The sequence below is a fragment of the Barbus barbus genome (genome assembly GCF_936440315.1).
Source record: "Barbus barbus genome assembly, chromosome: 2".
NCBI lineage: Eukaryota > Metazoa > Chordata > Actinopteri > Cypriniformes > Cyprinidae > Barbus > Barbus barbus.
Window position 1 is genome coordinate 17,098,424 of NC_136730.1, and position 21,542 is coordinate 17,119,965.

At 37.4% G+C, this 21,542-nt stretch overlaps 2 protein-coding genes across 2 annotated transcripts in view; one reads left to right on the forward strand and one right to left on the reverse strand.

Annotated features, from left to right (window-relative positions):
- Positions 1-1,727: 1,727 nt before the first annotated feature.
- On the reverse strand, positions 1,728-6,557 carry LOC306881213 (adhesion G-protein coupled receptor G4-like; the record flags this gene model as incomplete). The annotated part of the gene is made up of 8 exons (XM_079435192.1): positions 1,728-1,835; positions 3,255-3,349; positions 3,456-3,498; positions 4,511-4,627; positions 4,739-4,861; positions 4,964-5,078; positions 5,909-5,957; positions 6,116-6,557. 8 exons carry the CDS (start codon positions 6,555-6,557, stop codon positions 1,728-1,730), a joined length of 1,092 nt encoding a protein of 363 aa, XP_079291318.1.
- Positions 6,558-10,852: 4,295 nt separating this feature from the next.
- LOC306879958 (coiled-coil domain-containing protein 102A) overlaps positions 10,853-21,542 on the forward strand; it is a 70,557-nt gene continuing 59,867 nt past the window's right edge. Inside the window, exon 1 of the mRNA XM_079433187.1 lies at positions 10,853-11,083. The gene's annotated coding sequence lies outside the window, so the exon portion shown is untranslated. The remainder of the gene's footprint in view (positions 11,084-21,542) is intronic.

The following is a 21,542-nucleotide window of genomic DNA, read 5'->3' on the forward strand; positions in this document are numbered from 1 at the left end:
ATTCTACTGTCACCATGGTTATTTGATTGACTAGTGACATGCTGTTTAAAGCTGGTCCCATGGGGTTTGTAGTCAATTCTGGGGCTGCCATCGCTGTAAGTGGGGAATTATTCTGGTTTATTAATAGCTTAGAGCGAAAGGTTGCCAGGGTTGCCTTAATCTGATTTCATGACTGGGAGTCTACTACATCAAAGAAATGAAAAATAACCTTTGATTGCATACATATCAGCAAATTTACATTGTCAACATAGAATTTAAGTAGAGCCATACTTGAATTTCTGCTCTGAAGCCCCTGAAGACACGGATTGGGTGAAATGTTCTACAGCTTTAAGGATTATGTAACTACTATCAAATGTCTAGTTCTATCCCACCCATGTAATTAAACTGTGTTTACTGAAGCAGTTTAAATGCTTAACCGGAAGGAAGGAAACACAAGGGAAAAGATAGCAGATGAATTAGGTAAATTAAGTTGATTCTGGTAAACATTACATGAAAACATTCCAGTCCAAAACATTCCAGTTGAACACGCAGAGAAAGAATATCCTGACAGGCCAGAGTAAGTTGGATTTTGTTACATGCCTCACTACTTAAAGTCACTAGAGGTCACCATTACCAGTCTGAAAATTCTCATTTCAACATGAACTCAATATTCAAACATTGCAAATTAAATTTAGCTAATTAAATAGCTCCATAAACAAGAAGTTGATATAACTTACATCTACACTCCGCCAACAGAAATAGTTCCAAACAAAGCGAAAGAAGAACTGTTGCTTAGAGGCATTTCCTACTTGAATTAATCCATTTTTGAACGAATCGATTGAATGATTCATAAACACACACATTTCCAAGCATGCTCCAAAGTCAATGGAATATTCAGATATATTTTATTTAAACAATTCAACAGAATGAAAACGTAGGCCTATAGGCCACAGTCATAATTATCTGTTTCACTAGATAATGCAAACATGTATAAGGCATAAGGGAAGTCGTGGCCTAATGGTTAGAGAGTCGGACTTGTAATCCAAAGGTTGTGGGTTCGAGTCCCTGGCTGGAATTGTAGGTGGGGGGAGTGAATGTCCAGCGCTCTCTCCACCCTCAATACCACGACTGAGGTGCCCTTGAGCAAGGCACCGAACCCCCAACTGCTCCCTGGGCGCTGCAGCATAAAATGGCTGCCCACTGCTCCGGGTGTATGTTCACTGCTGTGTGTGTGCACGTTGGATGGGTTAAATGCAGAGCACAAATTCTGAGTATGGGTCACCATACTTGGCTGAATGTCACTTCACATATGTTGGTCAGAATAAAAAATAGCCAAATATATATTGCATACTGCACGGTTACAATGTTACATGTTACAACGTAAATTTACTTACATAAAATATAGATGGGTGACATCTTCACTTGCCATAATCTTCCTTAAGCCATAAATGTCACCAATAGAAAGCAATCTACAAACTAGTAGAGCTGGGATACCTAAAACAATAGCAAATTACCTAAAATTAAATTTGAGATAATATGGCCATTTTTGAATGGGTGCTGAGTACAGAACAATTTATGTTTTAACTAACTCACCAAAGCCTGCCAAATAAAAAACCCATGAAGGAAGAAGATTTGAGCTTGATACACAGCAAACTAAAAAGAATGTGTGAAACATTTCCACAGTCATCCAGCAGAGGGTGCTGAGCAGAGAATAATGCAAAAGCGTCCCTGTTATCTTACAAACGGTTTCATTTCCAGTATTTGCCAGTGTACTGGTAAGACTGAACCACAGGCAAAGAAAAAATGTTGCCACTACCAGACCACGATGCACCAGTAAGGACTGGTCTTTCCCTTTTCTGAAGTACAGGAAGAGCAAATAGAGACAAAAGAAGAAATAGAAATAAAAGTGAGGGCAGATTCACTATCAACATAAAATAATAAGTGTTCCATGTAAGCCACTTAAGTCAGTTACCTGCGTTTACAGAGCCATTAGAAAAGAACCAAACAGCTAACTAAGGACAAAAATATATAAATATTTTCAATTGTAAATGTAATGGGGTTTAATAATAGAATGTATTTAACACAATTATCCCCTTCAATTTAATTTTATCATTATTATGTGAAATCTATGGCACTTATTGTCTTTTCACTGCATCTAAAACAGCATGTCCACAGAGAAGGTTTCAATCATTAATATGCTATATAATGGACAAACATGTTTTTTAATGATCTTGTTTTATCAAAAGTAACACTTAATATTGTCTCATATCACAGCAAAGTTGTTTTTCAGTGACACATGCATGTTTCATAAAGTTATAAGGTTCATAAAGTTGTGTCCCCACTTTTTGTCAACACTGTCAGACATTCATTAAAATGTAATAAAATCAGGGAATATCAGGGGCAGCTGTCACTCTAAAGGACCCCCTCACCACAGTCCTCCTCTGCAGAGTACATCACTGTCAGACAGGCTGTGCTAAGTTTTATAGTTTTAGAATATTTTAAATCCTAATGTTAATATTTCCTGGTCACAACCATGATATGTCAACACCATCTTCCAATTTCTGAGGAAATTATTTGAAATATTTAGATAATTTTATTCTCCTGAAGCAGGTTCCATTAGCATCTAGCATCAACAGAAAAAACTACATGAACTCCATTTGTTTTGTGAAAGAAATGCCAAATTTGTCACCACCGTCAGATTTTGTGTTCCAATAATATATCAAAATACTTAAATGTGACTCTTGAATAAAAGCTTAATAAACAATAACATACTCACTGTTTGTTGTGTTTGTTTTAATACAGTAATTGATTGATTCAGTGTATTTGATGGTTAAAAAGACTACAAATTCAGCTTTTGTCACCACCGTCAGATGTGTCAACTCCACCAGTTCTGTCACCTCCGTCAGAGGAATATTTTGATATTTCATTATGATATTTTATATTTGTTGAGGAATTGTTGGTCACATGTGAAAGTATAATCTGTCTAACATGAGAATGTGTTTTGAAATGTTAAAAACATCTTGAATGCTGTTAAATATAAAGTTTAAATTATTTTACACAGTCCAAGGTAAAAAGCACATTTTGTAAAAAAAAAAGGAAAAAAAAGAGAAAAATTGGGAGGTTGAATCAAATCATAGCTCAGTAGCTTAGTACATATAAGATGAAGTTTCATTTGTCTTGAGTACAAGGTTTTATTTTTTTAAATTTTGCACCCCGTTTTGTCCCACTTCTCAAAAATTACCGTAATGTCCTTTTCTCGGTAACCTGCTACTCACCACAAGAATGGCAAAGTATGTGAGATGATTACAGTAACATTCTGTCTCTGTGTTGTGGATTTTAACAGTCTTACAGCCATCATTTCTCCAGGTCACTGCAGAGACACAGAACAGTCAGTAATTGTGCTTCAGCTGGCATTGAAACATTTGCTTGATGTCTAACACTATACTGATGTGTCTATGAACATGACTTGAGCGCACCTCGTCTTGTGTCCCATGAAACACAACTTCTAGAATGTTTAGGCTGTGAAATGAATTAGAAGAGGTTAGGAAAAATGCATCTAGAGTGGCGCAGCACATACAGTACAGAGATTTATCATTGCTATTGTTACAACCCTGTGGTTATTCTGTTTTCTCTGCTGTGTTGAGGCTGTCTGTGTTTCTGCTCTCCCTAGGGAAAGCCATCCGATTGGCTCCTGCAGGTTGATTGTTCCTGTCTCCTGATTGGTCTACAGAACTTTAAAAGTCAGGATATCACTTCCTCAGGAGCATTGTTTTGCCATCTTGTGAACTGAGCAGTTTTGTATAGTGCAGAGTTTTTTTGAGAGGTCGTATTTAGAGAGTTGTGAGATTGTGAGTACTGTCTGTTTTGTGTCTGGTTGCAAGTGTTGTATCAAAGATATACTGGTTTATTTGACCCATTTGGCTGTTTGACACTGATTTTTGGATTGCCCGTTAAACTTGGTTTTTGCTTGGCTTTGTAAATGGTTTTGAAAATATTGTAAATACTAAATTGGGATAGTAGGGAGTCTGACGGCATTTTTTTTTTTTTTTTTTGTAAATACTTTTGTTCTCTGTTTTGGTGTTAGGAAGTTAGGGTAGTGAACTGTATTTTCATTTTATTTGGTTAGGCAAGGTAGAGGTTTAAAACCCAGAACATTTTGTTTGCTATTTTGGCCTTGTCGGCTCCTGAATTTAAACTCCCAATAAACATTGTTGTTGAAAATCTTTCGGTTCGTGCTAGACTTTTCATGTTGCGCTTCTTCCCTAGACGGGGCATAACACTATTCTGCACGAGTAAATGAGGCCCTTGCGATTTAAATCCCAAAAACAACATCAGCAGTTTGGTTTTTATCCACCTTATTTTTATTTGACCTCATCAGCCTTGTCATGTTGTTTTCAGAGTTAAGGAAATGGCATATATTTAGTCTACTCAGTAAAAAATGATGTGAGCTATAGTTGGTGCTAAGCTTATAAATAGCCTTTTAACAAATATGTTACAGCTTGAGAAAGTGAATATGCTCAAAAAGACGTACTGGGAGAGCAGAGTGATGAAACGTGATTCTGACAGGTTCTGGGAGGTTTTTGATGATCTCGTTCTCCACAGAGAGTCCAACTATGTCATCCAGAAGAACTGCATCAGACGATCCCCTCTACGCAACACAAATACTGTTGTCATACTGTACACTGCTGTATATATTGGTGGGTTAATGGAAGATAAATAATCCACATAATTCATCTCTGCTTGACAAATATTGTCATACCTGAAACAACGATTTGTCTTTGTAGTAAGTACACACCACTTTGGATTTGATCCTTGATTGGGTTTTCAGAGAGGAGGGAAGATAAACGGAGGGTATCATGTTTGGAGCAACATTTCGAGGAGCCTGGAATGCAACATATATATTTATTCATATGCTACAAAGAGACTTTCCGGTGACTCAAAGATTATTTGAACTTTGTGCTTCTAAAAGGTCAATGATATTTACTGGCAGAGTGAAATTGAGTCCTGTGAAACCCTCTTCCATCTCAATGATTGTGCTCTGAGCACAAGGTAGATCCACACGACCTATTTTATTGGATTTCATCACTACGTCCTCTATCCTACAAACACAAGCATTTAGACATGATCAACACATGCATAAAAGTTAAAAAGTTCTTATAAACAGTTCTTCTTACACTTTCACACATGATAAAATATTTTTAAAATGTATAAGGCATACTTTCTAATATTTATATATTTAATGCACAGCCTGACTAGCAGACAAGATTTACATTTCACTGCAAATTGTATTCTGTTTATAACGCTGTATGTGACAAATACAAAACTTAAAATCCTGAAGTCTTCTTTCTACTTCAGAAATGCATGAGCATACATCACGTCAGATTCACATAAACTGCAGTAAATAGAGAAATTGCACCTATGCCACAATACCACTACCTTTTTCATTCAAAGAAAAAAAGCTTATTTATAGTATTTTGGAGGGTGTGTATCCATAATGGTTATAATAAAAACCACAGTAAACACTTCTATTGTAACCACACAATACGTACCCACCCATTTATGCATTAAATAGCTTATGCATAAAATTATTAAGATGTCTTAGCATTTCAAATGAACATGCACAATAAATGGGGGTATATACAAAAAAAAAAAGTTTTAAATGTGTAATGTACTAAGAATTCAACAATACACTTGGCAGTCCATGCATAAAACGTGAGTATAATTTAGTAAGCCATTGTAGTCATGGGTTCAGTTTCCTGTTTGCGGCTCAACCTCTGTTTTTCACTCATACTTAAGCTTGTCCTGATTGTGCTCTTATAGGCATGCACAACATCACCTCTTGCTATCTGCATGATAGGCCACATCAGTTCATAACACACTAAAGTAATAGTGAAACTGCCAAACTAAAATAAAATGATGCTAGTCTCACATGTTTGCTCCACTGTGCTTCTGACTTGCCTCATCACAGAACTTCTCCTCTGTAAGTGGGAAAACAGAAGAAATACTGAAACTAAAACTAATTACATGCTCAGAAATGTTAAACTCACAAGTGAGCTCAGTCAGTGTAACTTTTTGATCTGTAGGTTAAAAAAATGTACAAATTTTAAGACAAATTTTACATATTAAAGTTTCTTACTGCAGTTGATTGTATCTCCTCGAAATCGATATACTTCCATAACATCATATCTGATTATATCGCAGTGGATGCTGCCATTCACAATACCATACAGAGCAGCATTTTCTTGATTCTTGTGTGAGAGGTCAGTACAGCAGTTTCCTTGAAGGCCATGTGATTCACACAGAGTGTGATTCTTTCCATTCACCTCCACTATCAGCAGGTCCAGCAGCGGCTCCCAGAACACACAGAAACGACTTTGATTTTGAAGAGGGTTTGATTCTAGAGGAATGGATGAAGTTTTTGTGCACTTGGCTGTGATACTGCCCTGAATAGAGAGTGTGCTCTCATTGGCTGAAATCTCAATTTCCTTACAGCCTGTTTTCAAATCAGATTTCAGATTTCGGGATGCGTTGCCATGCCGCCATGTTCCACACATCCTAAAGTCTCTGTCATTCTCCATTGCTGAACAAAATATAATAAAATATTCATACATACATACATACATAAATACATGTTAAGCTGCAAACTTTGTTTGAAGAGTTCTAAAGCTATTTAGAACAAACTATCTCATGCTGTTGCTGCTACATGGACAAGCACAAAATATGGAAAAAAATTATTCATGACAAATAAACAAACAATAAATAAAATAAAAAGCTTCAAACTTGCTTTTACATTTCATTACATATTTCATCCTGCTACTATCCTTTAATTATTTTTAATTCTATCCTTGAATTTAATTCTTCAGAGACACTTTCTTACCTAGAGCCAAAGTGAACAAAAGAAAGGTGATCATCCACATTCTCACAGTCCTTGGATATTGCTTCACAAATGGTGTGTGAAAAGCAACAGAGAATTCAGTTAAAGAGAGATGAAAATATATTCAATGACATATCTTAATAGAGTCAGACATGAGTTTCCTATAAACATAATAAAAAAGGATTCCACTTGAAATATAAAATAATGTCATAAAACTTTGGTCCCCTGAAATGAAGCCATGCCTCTACTCTGTCACAAACTCGGAATTCTTGTGATAAAGTATCACAGTCACAGTCATAGCAGGCCACATCAAGTAACATAACTCCTGCAGTTTTCACTCATTCCTGCAGAGAGCACACAGTACATGCATGCATACTCATCTCTTACAACCCGAATTCCAGAAATGTTGGGACATTTTTTAAATTGGAATAAAATTAAAACTAAAAGACGTTCAAATCACATGAGCCAATATTTTATTTACAATAGAACATAACGTGACAAATGTTTAAACAGAATTTGTACACTTTTATCCACTAAATTAGCTCATTTCAAATGTGATGCCTGCTACAGGTCTCAAAAAAGTTGTCACGGGGGCAACAAAGGGCTAAAAAAGCAAGACATTTTGATTGTGGAAAAACTTTAAAAACAACGTTCCTCAACATCAAATTACAAATGCTTTGCAAATCTAATCATCTACAGTGCATAACATCATCAAAAGATTCAGAGAAACTGGAGGAATCTCTGTGCGTAAGGGACAAGGCCAAAGACCTTTGTTGGACACCCGTGGTCTTCGGGCCCTCAGACGACACTGCATCACTCATCAACATGATTCTGTTATTGACATTACTAAATGGGCCCAGGAATACTTCCAGAAACCATTGTCGGTAAACACAATCCGCCGTGCCATCTGCAGATGCCAACTAAAGCTCTGTCATGCAAAAAGGAATCCATATGTGAACATGGTACAGAAGCGCCATCGTGTCCTGTGGGCCAAGGCTCATTTAAAATGGACTGTTTCAAAGTGGAAAAGTGTTCAGTTCAAATTTGACATTCTTGTTGGAAATCGCAGACGCCGTATCCTCTGGGCTAAAGAGGAGGGAGACCTTCCAGCGTGTTATCAGCATTCAGTTCAAAAGTCAGCATCTCTGATGGTATGTGGATGCATACGTGCATATGGGCACTTGGGTTTTAAACATTTGTTATGTTATCTATGTTCTGTTGTGAATAAAATATTGGCTCATGTGATTTGAAAGTCTTTTAGTTTTAATTTTATTCAAATTTAAAAAAACATCCCAACATTTCCAGAATTCAGGTTGCATTAAAAATGCACCAGTTTGTCACATAAACATGACATCTAATAATACTTGTTTCAGTTATCTATTAATTAATGATGAACAGTATCATCAGGTTTTTGCCATGAAGTCGTCCTGTTATAATGATACAAATGCCTTTACAAAGTCATAACAGAGTATATAGGGAAGACTATATCTGTCTGGATTTTAAGAAATGCCTTCAACCAAAATGTGTGCTCATTATGAAAAATAAAGAAAGTTCTCTGATTAAAAACTCAATGAACACATCGAGAGAGATATCTCACTTGATTAACATCTGCTGATATGTATCTCACTGATGTCTCACTCATCTGTTACATCCCAAGGTGAGTCAAGAACAAAGACAGAGACAAAGACAAGGATGGTTGCTTGAAAATAAATGTGCTACTGATCAAATAAAGCAGATTAGAGATAATTAATGAATGAATAAGAAATATGATCCAGAAGACATGTAACAATTCCCTCTTCATCAGTTGTGAGAAACAGATGCTCTTTGAAGACTTCAAGCCAACTCTCTCAGTGTGTGCTGTTAGCACTAACCCCACTCTCAGACCACAAGGTATATTAATAGCACAACAACAGTCAAACAAGTCACGTAAAAACCAACCCAAATTTATCTCCAGAAGCACATTTACAAGTAGATAGAAATCAAACAGAAGAGATACATATTAAAGTATGACTGGGTGACAAAGAATTCAAAGCTGACAACCATATTTCACATAGCAGGATGAAAATAATAAAATGGTTGACATTTTTAACAGGGTAGCCTACTGTTTTCATGTGGTAACATGAAATGAAAACACAATTCAAAATAATCTCAAAGCAGTGAAAACTGGCCTGCTGTGGCCTCTAGCTCTCTCTCTCTCTCTCTCTGTGGCCGTTCTGCCATGGTTTGGTTAAGTCACAGTGAAGTAAAATTTCCTGGTTGTGAGAATGAATACATCTTGTGTTCCATTAATATAAATGTAACATTAATCTTCTTTGGAAGGAGAGAGTGTGTAAAACTTGTGTATTTTGAGACACGGTTGCTAGGTGGAGCTGTGATATATTTCTTATGTGTCCCTGCTTTATAATATTTTCAGTCTGAAGAGCACATAAGGAAAAATAAGGTAATTTATTTCCAGCAGTGGGAGGTGGTCCATGTTGTGTAAAGGATGGGTGTGCTCTGATGAACCATTTACAGGAAGAAAACATTATGTAATCCCAAAAGGACGGTCTGGCAAATCTTTATCCATAGGAGTGAGAGAAAAATAGGCTACTTTTTCTTTTTTAGCGATCCCAAAATGACTAAAAATCAATTTGAATAGTAATAGTGTATGATTTAGGCTACAACTTGTTATGAATAAGTAATGGCTAATAAATAACTTGATGTCTAATTGCTTTTTTTTCAGTTTTCAGTGTGTTAATTTAGTTTACTTCAAGCCTGATTTTAGATATATCCAGAATTGGTTTACATGCTGGTTATGATGTTGTGGGCATTCTGCTATAACTGAGGATATGGCTCCCCCTAGAGGTCTTTTACATCATTTCCAGGAAGTTTTTTTTTTGCCCATGATATATAATTTAACGAAACATATTTAGTCAGTTCAGTTTACATATCGATACCCAACAGGTACCCATAGCATGATAACAGCCACCTCTGTGTATGAATGTGTACAGACTGTTCAATAAACGCTTTAATTGCTTTAATTTGCCTCAGAATCGGTACTTTCTGCAAAACTACAATTATATTCCGCACATTCTCTATTGACTCGCTCTAAATTAAGACAGTCTCACTGACAGACTCACCCCAATTTTGGCAATTTTTTTTGCAGGATGAAATCAGAAAATATGTCAGGGCTTTTTCTCTCTGTTACATTTTTTGATTGCATTGAATGAATGGACAAAATGTATACCTTGAATACAATGTAAGGCAGGGGTTTCAAACTCAATCCCTGGAGGGCCACAGCCCTGCAGACTTTAGCTCCAACCCTAATTAAACACACCTGATCCAGCTAATCAAGTCCTTCAGGCTCAATTGAAAACTACATGGTTTGTGTGTTGGAGCAGGGTTGGAACTAAACTCTGCATGGCTGTTGCCCTCCAGGAACTGAGTTTGACACCCTTGACGTTATGTGTCTGCCAAATACATAAAACAATATAATACAAACAACACCATTTGCATTACTTCTATCCACATGCACACAATCATATAGTACATACTTTATAACACCAATAAATAAAACTACAGAGATTTGATCAGAAAAGTTTTTAAATATAATCATCCTACAATGACGTATTATGGGGATATACAGAGTGACAACTGATATTTATATGCATTTACCATAGACTGCTTTACTGCAAAAAATCTCTTAGAATAAATGTCTTTGTGTCTCTGAATAACACTGATGTGTGTTTTCCCATGTGAGCTCAATTTTCTAATTGTATAAATCATATGCAAACTTTTTTTTGTTTCAATAAACAGTTCTATTTCAATAAATTACTATAATTTCATACAGTATGTCAGGCTTTACAGGGTTAATAATTTTATTTTTTTTGCAGTTTTTGTAAAATTAACTGTATTAACTACAGTATTTTGAAATAAACTATAGTAATCTTATAATATTTCTTTAAGGCACTGTCAGCTTTCTCTCATATTTTGGCAAAATACAGTCTATTGCATAGTGGTGTTGACAAAAAGCTTCCAGGCTGGAAGTTTGGTGACGGTGAAGGCGCCGCCTCCGTTCTGTTCTGTTATCCCTCCCCTTCCATCCTTTGCTCACATTGCTTTTCCCTTCGGTGGGAAAATTCCTGCTGGAACATCCACGGTGGATTTGAACTCTGGAATTGTATTGGAAAAGCTGGGATCTGCAACACACGCTGGAGGATTTTCTTCCATGTTCTTTCTTATATTGTTCAGGTATGTGCATGTGCTAATGGATCGCGGCATGATAACAGATGTATTGTTGTTAATTATCCGAACAGTGGTGTCGAGTGACATTCAACACGACAGAAATGTGCACGCAGACGTCGTTTCAGACAACGATGAACTTCCCAAATATGCAGTTTACCCGTGAATTGCTACGCTGTTTACCTTGAAGCTGATGTGTTGCTGTTACAAATAGTATCTTGTAGCGTTGAGTCACGTCGTTGGAAATGTAGTTACTAGAGCCTGTGTGAATAAGAACTGTTATGGAGGTTGAAAAGGAAAAGTTTATGGAGGTTTTATTGTTGTTAGCCGTTCTATTTCTGTTTTGTATAAGACTTTATATTAGTATTGTTTATATGGCATTGAAGTAAACAAGTGAGCGGTAACAAAAGGTTCAAATTGACGCGGAATACAAGGTTACACTTTGCACTATTTGGAACAAAGTCCACTTCCTCTGCAATCCAGAGTCATTCATTCATGTTCTATAACATGTTGCAGTCTTAAATGTAACCCAGTGAGTCAAAGCAGTTTTGAGGAGTGGTGTTTTTAACTATATATTCTTTTCTGACATAATACAGAGTTTTTTTTAGTCCCTAAAGGCCTCAAATGCAATTCTGTCTCTCTGTCCAGCTTACAGCACATATATTTGTGTCACTGACTGGCTAATAACAGTAGAAAAACGGGGCTTCTAAGACCACTACATCTGTGCTGGGTTGTAAAACGGGTAAAAAAAAAGAAAAAAGGGGGCTTCCTCTACAGTAAAACAGTGTTAATTGGAGGTCACACAAGATCCATAAAGCCACAGCCAGGCTCACTTTTTCCACACTCGAAATAGCAAATCCGTGACCACAGAGAAATACATTTTGGTGATATATCCCCTAATAGCTGTCAGAGGAGGGTTATTCGACTAATTTAAAGTTGTCCAGGAATATTGATTCACATCCTAAAAACACACACATGCACCCGAAAGGATGATTTGTAAATTACACGAGGAAAGACTTGGGGAAATAAGGCATTTATTGCACATTTGGGACTGGAGTTTGACATCGATTGTTTTTGTCTCTTGTGTCTGTCTTCATGGGGGTTTTTTGGGGGAATTTTTTTTAAAGGAATGTTCTAGAATCCCACATCTGGGGCACTCTGGTCGCCCACAGATGTAGTGAGTTCTTCTTCCTCCTCTGCATCACTGCATGAAAAGAGGAACAGTCAAGGCCACACTGAGCATGGCCCTGTAGCCGCCCTAACCACGACCATCCCAACTGCAATTGAAATGACCAACAATGTTGTCAGGACCAAACTGAGTTTAATATAGTCTGTCAGTTCCAAGGATGTTGGCTTGGTGCATAAAATATCCGTCTGTCTTCCTGTCTTTGGAATTCCTTCAGAAAAGTTCACACAAAATTTAACATTCTGTTATTGTTTTATATTATTAATTTTATTTTTAAAAACTTTTTTTTTTTTTTATGTTTAATTTTATATTATTGTTAATTATTTTCAAATAATTTCAAATCTGCATTACTTCCTTCTGGGAAACAAAAAAAATATACATTTTAAAGAATCTTTATGCAGATCTTTTTCATACAACAAAATCTCACAGTGGCCATAACTGTTAAGCTCCAAGAAACGACTCAAAAAGCATCACAAAAGTAGTCCATGTGACTCATATTTTCCAAAACCCCTATATTACTTGTCTTTTGAGCCCATATGATAGCTTTGTGTCAGGAACAGATGGAAATTTGTCATTATTCACTGACAGTGTTTCCTCTCCAGTCCGGTTATTTATTGCGTCAGACTTAACAAGTTGTTGAATCTGAATTGTGACTTAAATTTTGATCTTTTACACTGACAAACCTAATGTGAGGCTTTAGAATACTTGGAAATCAACACATAAGTTGGTTGTGGACTATTTTATGGTGTTTGGTTGAGTTTTTGTCATTCTTGGAGCTCAACAGATGTGGTCTCTATGAATTTGCATTTTATGGGAAAAAATGAAATTAACTGGGTAGTAATTAGAAATTATATGATAGAAATTAGATAAAAATTAGCATTAGATGATAGCAAAGGCCAAAGAGCAAGACTGTAAACACAGTTAAATATCTAGGCAAGTTTGGAATGACATGAGCATGAATAAATAATGACAGGATTGTGGATGAGCTATTTCTTTAAGTGTAGAAACTGCACAGAAAACCGATTTTTTTTTTTTTTTTTTTTTCCAAGTTTGCACAGGAATTTGTGATCGTGGTCCAGCAGTGCGTTTGTAATGGAGACCTTTCTGTATTCAGGTGTGTCGACGGCCTTCATCAGCTTGATTTAATTACATGTCTTGTTTTGGTCTGGAGGTCAGACCTGCCAGACTCCCCCTCCCTTTCAACTGTCAACCTGGCAGTGGTCAGCAGATGGTGGATTGCTTTGAGAAATACCTCCTTAAGACACCGAGCCTCCCTCCTTCTCAAGGAATTCGCTTCACTGATGGTAGTGCACCAAGAATGGAGGCAGCAAGCCAGACAGATGGAAGGTGAAAAAGCACTATTGCCCCTGTGTTTCTTTTCACTGAAAAGAGAACAACTCGTGTGAGTGGTTGCTATGGCGACCACACATTTTCAGATGACTCTGACCCATCTGCTTGTAGTCTGCCCGTAGACTGAAAAAACGGGGGAACGAGAGCGGTAGTGATTTTCACAGGGTTTTGTGTACGTGCTTCTGTATGCTGTTTGATTGTGAGAAACTGCTCACATACGAAACCCACATCCTTGTTTTCGCTTCACGAGCAGTTCTTTTTACATAGGGTAGCTAAATTAAACCGTTAATGGTTTATATGGTAATTTATGATTATTTTATGCAGGTTTTCTGTGTCGGGTGTCTTTGCTCTTTTCTCAGAAATGCAGCTTCTCTATCTTGCATGCTGAATTGACAGTATAGGCTGTTAAAAGCGTTCTGGTGGTGCACACCCATCCCCGAACCTCACCTTTAAAAATCTCCTCGGTCTCTTTTATGGTTCCCTGTCTCCTCCTCCCGATTTCACGGGCTGTAATCAGTTGTGATAGTTTTGGAACGCTGGCTCTGGCTGAATTATTGCTGTTTCACACAGCTCAGGCATGTGCAGACAGAATTAAATGGCTACAGGATATCTGCTCCTCCTAAATAATTGATTCAACTCTGAATGCGAAATACATACTCTTTGTTAGCAGATCAGCAGGAAACCAAAGAGCGGTCATCGAAGTATAGATCATTGACGTACGATCTGACAGCTCTCTTGAGGTACCTCACAATCTCACCATGATAATTACGGCCAACTCTGAGGTCTGTGCGACCGCAGAACTTTTATGCATCTCTTGACAGTCCATAGCATCAGATACAGTTACACATTCTCTGGCTCTTTTGTAAAATCACGTTGAGGGTCAGGATTTATCTGTGGAAGCCCCTAATTGGAAGTGGCAGCTAAGCTCATGATTAGCATTTCTGTGACGTGATATGTTGGTGTGATTAGTGCAAGTGTGCTGTTGGAGCCTCAGACCTTTGTGAAAATCAAGGGGATTTTTTTTTTTTGCTCTACAGCTGCACTTTTTTTTTCTGTGTATTTGATTTAAAGGGTTAGTTCACCCAAAAATGAAAATTCTGTCATTAATTACTTGCCCTCATGTCCAAACTTTCCATTTTTGGTCTTACATTCCAAACTTGTAAGACCTTTGTTCACCTTTGGAACACAAATTAAGCTTTCGGACCCTCCATAGACAGCAAGGGCAACTACACATGTACTCTCGTGAAATACGTCATGGTACACTCGTGACTTGCAGCAAACTGACCAGGAAGAGAAGCAATCGTTGAATAAGGTCAATAAAGTTATTTTTGTTTTCTTTGTGCACAAAAAGTTTTTGTGCCTTGACTGTGGTATAGTTCCCTTTCTGTCTGTGGAGGGTCAGAAAGCTTAATTTGTGTTCTGAAGATGAACAAAGGTCTTGCGCATTTGGAATGACATGAGGGTGAGTAATTAATGACAGAATTTTCATTTTTGGGTGAACTATCCCTTTAAATTAAAGCACATTCTACCTGCAGAGAGACAACAATGCGTGATTAGCACTTTTGAAAGTTTATTGGTTGGAAAACATCTGCTAAGTCAGTTTTAAATTGCACCATGGTGTGCTTGCCTTTGGTCTAAAGGCCTGATGAAGTAAATGATTCCTAGTGTTTATTTTTTCAAAGTTTAAAAAATACTTTATTGAACCATTTTATATTTTTAGATATTCATAGACTGATTTTATTATTTTTTTTAAGAAATATTATTTCGAACAACTTAAGTTTTTCTTTTCAGTATTGTTTTAATAAGACTTTTTTTTACATTAAGAGACCAGCATTCTCGATGTGGTAAAATTGTACACCATATTTTTGTATAGGATTTTCCAGCGTTGGATTTATTGTATAATTCCGTTAAAATAAACATTTAGCCAAAATCATCTATGAATTGTCTCGTACATTTGCAGCATTGTATGTTTCAAGAGCTTGATGTTATTTTTCTTAAAAATAATACCAGAAAAAATGTGGCTGTATTAAAGGAAAGAGCCTTAGAATTCTTGTCAGACTGGCTTTTTGTTGGGAAATGACTGGCTTTAGGATTCGATATCCATTTGGAGTAGGACCTGCGATAAGAAACACTGCATTCTCACATATTGTCGCCAGATACCTGAACTCTCTATTTTTCTTTCTCTTTTTTTCACCGTAATTTATGTGTGTGGGATTGGAGAATAAATGTTCTATTAAGCATTGCCTCATTCATGCATGAAGAGTGTTGTGTCCTGTTATGAACCGTCACTTGTGTTAATAATAGCACCGATATTCTTCCCTCATTACAGCTTTATGCCCCATATCACTGGTGACGTTTTGACATATTGCAATAGTCACCGATTCTGCATCGGTCTGCAAACTATTCAGATAAGCACTGGCCAAGCGTACTGTGTTTGCACACAGCTAATGTTTTGTCAGCCTTTGAGGCCTTTTTTCAAAAGTTCCTGTTCTTTTCTCACTTCTCCAGCTGTTTCTCTGCACTGTATATTATGGTGGTGACCTCAGTGCTAAAGTTAAGCCTGGTCAAGACCACACTAGCTGTTCAGAAAGACGTGGGAAAAGCAGTTGTTTGCAAGAGTGGAAACTTCATAGTTTTATTTTGTTTGACACACGCAGCTCCTTGCACATTCAAGTTCTCAATGAGTCTGTAAATTCATATTAATGGGGCAAAATCCTCTAAAAACTGACTGTGTATTTCTGATTGCTGTTGTTTACCTGGACCCCTGTGTGTTGTATTGCAGGCATTCTTGATAAAGATCTTTGGCATTTTGAAGTTTGAGCTGCAGGAAGGAAGTCTGATAGAATGGGGGTTAGAGTCAAAAGGATGTTGTCTCAGGGGCCTATGACGACCCTCCTTACTGTAGAAACAACTGTTCATTCCGGCTTCAGAGTGCTTATAAGTCACCTTTTGCCCCTGCAGCAGGGGCCAGTTCAGCTGGGAATAAATGCACTACATCATTGGATATTCTGTGCCTTCCTGTGGCCAATTAGCTTGCACCCCGGGCCCATAAGCAGTCTGCCAGATGCACCATAGCAGTGGTCTGTGGCTTTGAGAGGGAAGGGCTGTGGCTTACAGCCTATGAGTGGTTATTAGAGAGGCCCCTCTCTGAGTCCACACAAGCCTAGAGATTTGCTGCTTGACCTTCATTTAGACTGCAACTGGAATTAGGCCCCTCAAAATCTGTAACATTCAAGAATTTGGATGTGTCTCTCAATAAAATATTGTCCAAAACTTTCAGACCACTTCAAGTTCCAACTTTAATAGGATAATTTACCCCCAAAATTTTTGACCGGAGAACACAAAAGATGCTATTTTGAAGAACTTTTTAAACTGTTGGCCATTTTGAAAATGTCAATAGGGTCCAAAACAACAACTTTTATTGCATTTTTCAAAACGGTCAAAAAAATATCATCTTTTGTGTTCCACAAGGTTCAAGTCAGAACCCGAACCATGTTTTGCAGACATTCTTTAACATTTGGCAGATATTGAGTATGATTATCATACTTTAAGAGGGTTTTGAAGGCTTCGGCCTTGACTGGATGATATCTGGCATGGGACTGGCAGATTTTGCGCGTGCTCATAAATGTTAGAACACTTGTATTGTTCCGTTGAACTGAGCATAGATGAGAAAACCATGACAAGGCTTTATTTTGTGCTGGTGTCAGCCCTAAGTTTAATAGTTGTATTAGAAGGGCTGTTTCTTTAGATACAATCATCTTGAAGCCCCAGAGGTGTCTTCAGATTTCTTTTCACTTGCTTCGTGGTTGACTGGGTTAAAGCCAGCTGTCTGTTGAGATCCGTTGCGTTTGCTTGGCAGGAAGGCATTTCGATTGTGATTCCCACTGAACCCGACCTCACGGACGATAATTTATGTTAACTATCATGTGAGATTCAAAAAGACAAAGTCGCTCTGTCTCTCGGTTGTTGAGTGGAATGAGGCTTTTTCACAAGCTTGGCAAATTAGTGATAAAACCTTTCCTCTTTGGAGCGCACATCACACTCTCTGGTCTTGTAGTTTCTCCTCTGTTAGGCCATTAGCTGACATATTTACAGTGCTTTTATGGTTAGTCACAGATGTATTGCAGTCAGTGTTGATTAGTCATGTCGGCACATGAGTCTGTAGACTTTAGGTTGACTGGGAAATTGCATATTTGTGCCTAATAGTCTATTGTACATATTATGTTTAATTAACAAAGTTTCTGTCCTACATTCTGAACATTTTTCTAGACTAAAACCCAAGATGGATTTTCATGGTCAGTTCACGCAAAAATGGAAAGTCTGTCTTCATTTATTTCAAATGCATAAGACTTTCATTCTTCTTATAAACACAACTTTAGATATTTTTTATAAAATCCGAAGGACTTGTTTCTGATTTTTGAAAGTTGATTCACCCAAAACTATAAAACTTCAAAACGTTCATAAAGGGAATCACAAAATAAATCCATGAATTAAGCTGTTTAACTCAAACATGATTGATTTGTATCATGAACAGGTTTAATTTACATATTTGCATGAGCTTAACTGTACTTGCTTTGTGTACGAGAACAAACCTCACCCGGTTCCCATTTACCATATTTGATGTGATTTGATCAATATATCCATATTTACATTGATCAGTATTATTTATTAATCTGTTAATATTAATATACATGTCCTTTTCAAAAAATTAGCATATTGTGATAAAGTTCATTATTTTCTGTAATGTACTGATAAACATTAGACTTTCATATATTTTAGATTCATTACAACACAACTGAAGTAGTTCAAGCCTTTTATTGTTTTAATATTGATGATTTTGGCATACAGCTCATGAAAACCCAAAATTCCTATCTCAAAAAATTAGCATATTTCATCCGACCAATAAAAGAAAAGTGTTTTTAATACAAAAAAGTCAACCTTCAAATAATTATGTTCAGTTATGCACTCAATACTTGGTCCTTTTGCAGAAATGACTGCTTCAATGCGGCGTGGCATGGAGGCAATCAGCCTGTGGCACTGCTGAGGTGTTATGGAGGCCCAGGATGCTTCGATAGCGGCCTTAAGCTCATCCAGAGTGTTGGGTCTTGCGTCTCTCAACTTTCTCTTCACAATATCCCACAGATTCTCTATGGGGTTCAGGTCAGGAGAGTTGGCAGGCCAATTGAGCACAGTAATACCATGGTCAGTAAACCATTTACCAGTGGTTTTGGCACTGTGAGCAGGTGCCAGGTCGTGCTGAAAAATTAAATCTTCATCTCCATAAAGCTTTTCAGCAGATGGAAGCATGAAGTGCTCCAAAATCTCCTGATAGCTAGCTGCATTGACCCTGCCCTTGATAAAACACAGTGGACCAACACCAGCATCACTGACTGTGGGTACTTGACACTGGACTTCAGGCATTTTGGCATTTCCCTCTCCCCAGTCTTCCTCCAGACTCTGGCACCTTGATTTCCGAATGACATGCAAAATTTGCTTTCATCCGAAAAAATTACTTTGGACCACTGAGCAACAGTCCAGTGCTGCTTCTCTGTAGCCCAGGTCAGGCGCTTCTGCCGCTGTTTCTGGTTCAAAAGTGGCTTGACCTGGGGAATGCGGCACCTGTAGCCCATTTCCTGCACACGCCTGTACACGGTGGCTCTGGATGTTTCTACTCCAGACTCAGTCCACTGCTTCCGCAGGTCCCCCAAGGTCTGGAATCGGTCCTTCTCCACAATCTTCCTCAGGGTCCGGTCACCTCTTCTCATTGTGCTGCGTTTTCTGCCACACTTTTTCCTTCCCACAGACTTCCCACTGAGGTGCCTTGATACAGCACTCTGGGAACAGCCTATTCGTTCAGAAATTTCTTTCTGTGTCTTACCCTCTTGCTTGAGGGTGTCAATGATGGCCTTCTGGACAGCAGTCAGGTCAACAGTCTTACCCATGATTGCGGTTTTGAGTAATGAACCAGGCTGGGAGTTTTTAAAAGCCTCAGGAATCTTTTGCAGGTGTTTAGAGTTAATTAGTTGATTCAGATGATTAGGTTAATAGCTCGTTTAGAGAACCTTTTCATGATATGCTAATTTTTTGAGATAGGAATTTTGGGTTTTCATGAGCTGTATGCCAAAATCATCAATATTAAAACAATAAAAGGCTTGAACTACTTCAGTTGTGTTGTAATGAATCTAAAATATATGAAAGTCTAATGTTTATCAGTACATTACAGAAAATAATGAACTTTATCACAATATGCTAATTTTTTGAAAAGGACCTGTATTAATTAAATCTGTTCATCACTTTAAATGATGAACAGATTTAATTTAGCCTTTTACTTACCCATAAATATACTGATCAATGTAAGTGAAAGGCTAAATTAAATCTGTTCATCATTTAAAGTGATCATGCTCTTCAGAAGTTATGGATTTATTTTATGATCTCTTTTGAATCATCAGAGTTCTGGGTGAATAGACTTTAAATGGAGGGACAGAACTCTCTGCGGTTTTATTAAAAACATTTTCAATATGAACAAAAGTCTTAAGGCTTTAAAACAGCATGATGGCAGTAAAACAGTAAATGGCAGAATTTTCGTTTTTGGGTGGACTATCTCTTTAAGTCTTGCATTGTCAGTCTGAGAGCAGTCCCCTCGGTGAGGGGTTTTTCCTTTGTGTTGTCAGAGGATGATGGACTTTGCTTATGTGCTCAAGTTTTGTCTGTTTTGACTGTTTTGCCCCATAAACTTTCTATTACGAATTGTGATGTGACCTCCAACCTGCTGCTCCGTCTGAACAATTAATCTGATTGGTCGGTTAAACAGTCTGCCTTTATGTTTTATCATTTTCCACTTTGTGTATTTAAACACCAAAGTGTCTAGAAGCAATGTGTTCCTTCTGTCTAAAATGAACATACGTTATGGCTGTGTGTTTATGGCGCTCTGTCCTTTAATCAAAGGAAAGTATGTGAGAGAAATGAGAGAAATGGGGGTGTTTGTTTTCTTTCTGGCGGATGGGTTCTCCTGATGGCTTTTGTGTTCTTTGGCTGAACCACAGAATGATTTAGTCTTCTTTTTTTTTCTCCATTCATAACCAGAGCTCACTTCAAATCCTGGATGATTAGTAAGAATGTGTAAGTTAATATACCTCTGTATTATATTTAAATGACCTTAAATAACTTAATTGTCTCAATATGTCTGCAGTTGAAATACATTTCAGTATAGTCTTACAATATTTATAGTTCATACAATATTTTGAAGGTATTATTTAGATCTTTACCTACCACAGGCATCAAGTGGAGGTCTTTTTGTGTTGTGCGTGTGTGTGGGTGTGCTGTTGTGGTGTATCATGTTCCTCATCTGATCCTCATTAGTGGCGGGGAACATGAGGAGTCTGTCTGCGGGACTCTAGACTGTCTCATCCTCTCTGCATTTGTCTTAGCCTTATGTTGCACTGTACCAACAAAGAATGACTGGTCTGGGACCCAAGCAGATGGCCTTTATAATCCCTCTGCATTGCTTTGAGTGTCAATTGTTAGTCACTTTGTTTCTTGAGTTTGAAACAGTAAAGAGAGGTCAAAAAGTCTCTTTTGTGTCTAAATTCCACTCTTTTGAATCCAGACTGTTTGACTTGACATGAGAGGTCATGAGAGTTGGTAGATCTGCCTCAGACCAGGATGTTGTAGGATGAAACCTCCGTTATGTGCTGGCTCAAAAATTGGGACATAATAATCTATTTCTAATAGCTATTTCTATTCACCTTGAAATCATACCTTCGAAGCACAAATACATTCTTCTGAGTCTGTACATAAACACATTCCTAAAACAGTTATTTGTTCCTAAATATTGTTTTGCTGAAAACTTTATTATGTGACAAACAGCTCAGAGCTTAAAGTGATCGTTCACCTAAAAATGAAAATTCTGTTGTCATTTACTCGCTCTCATGT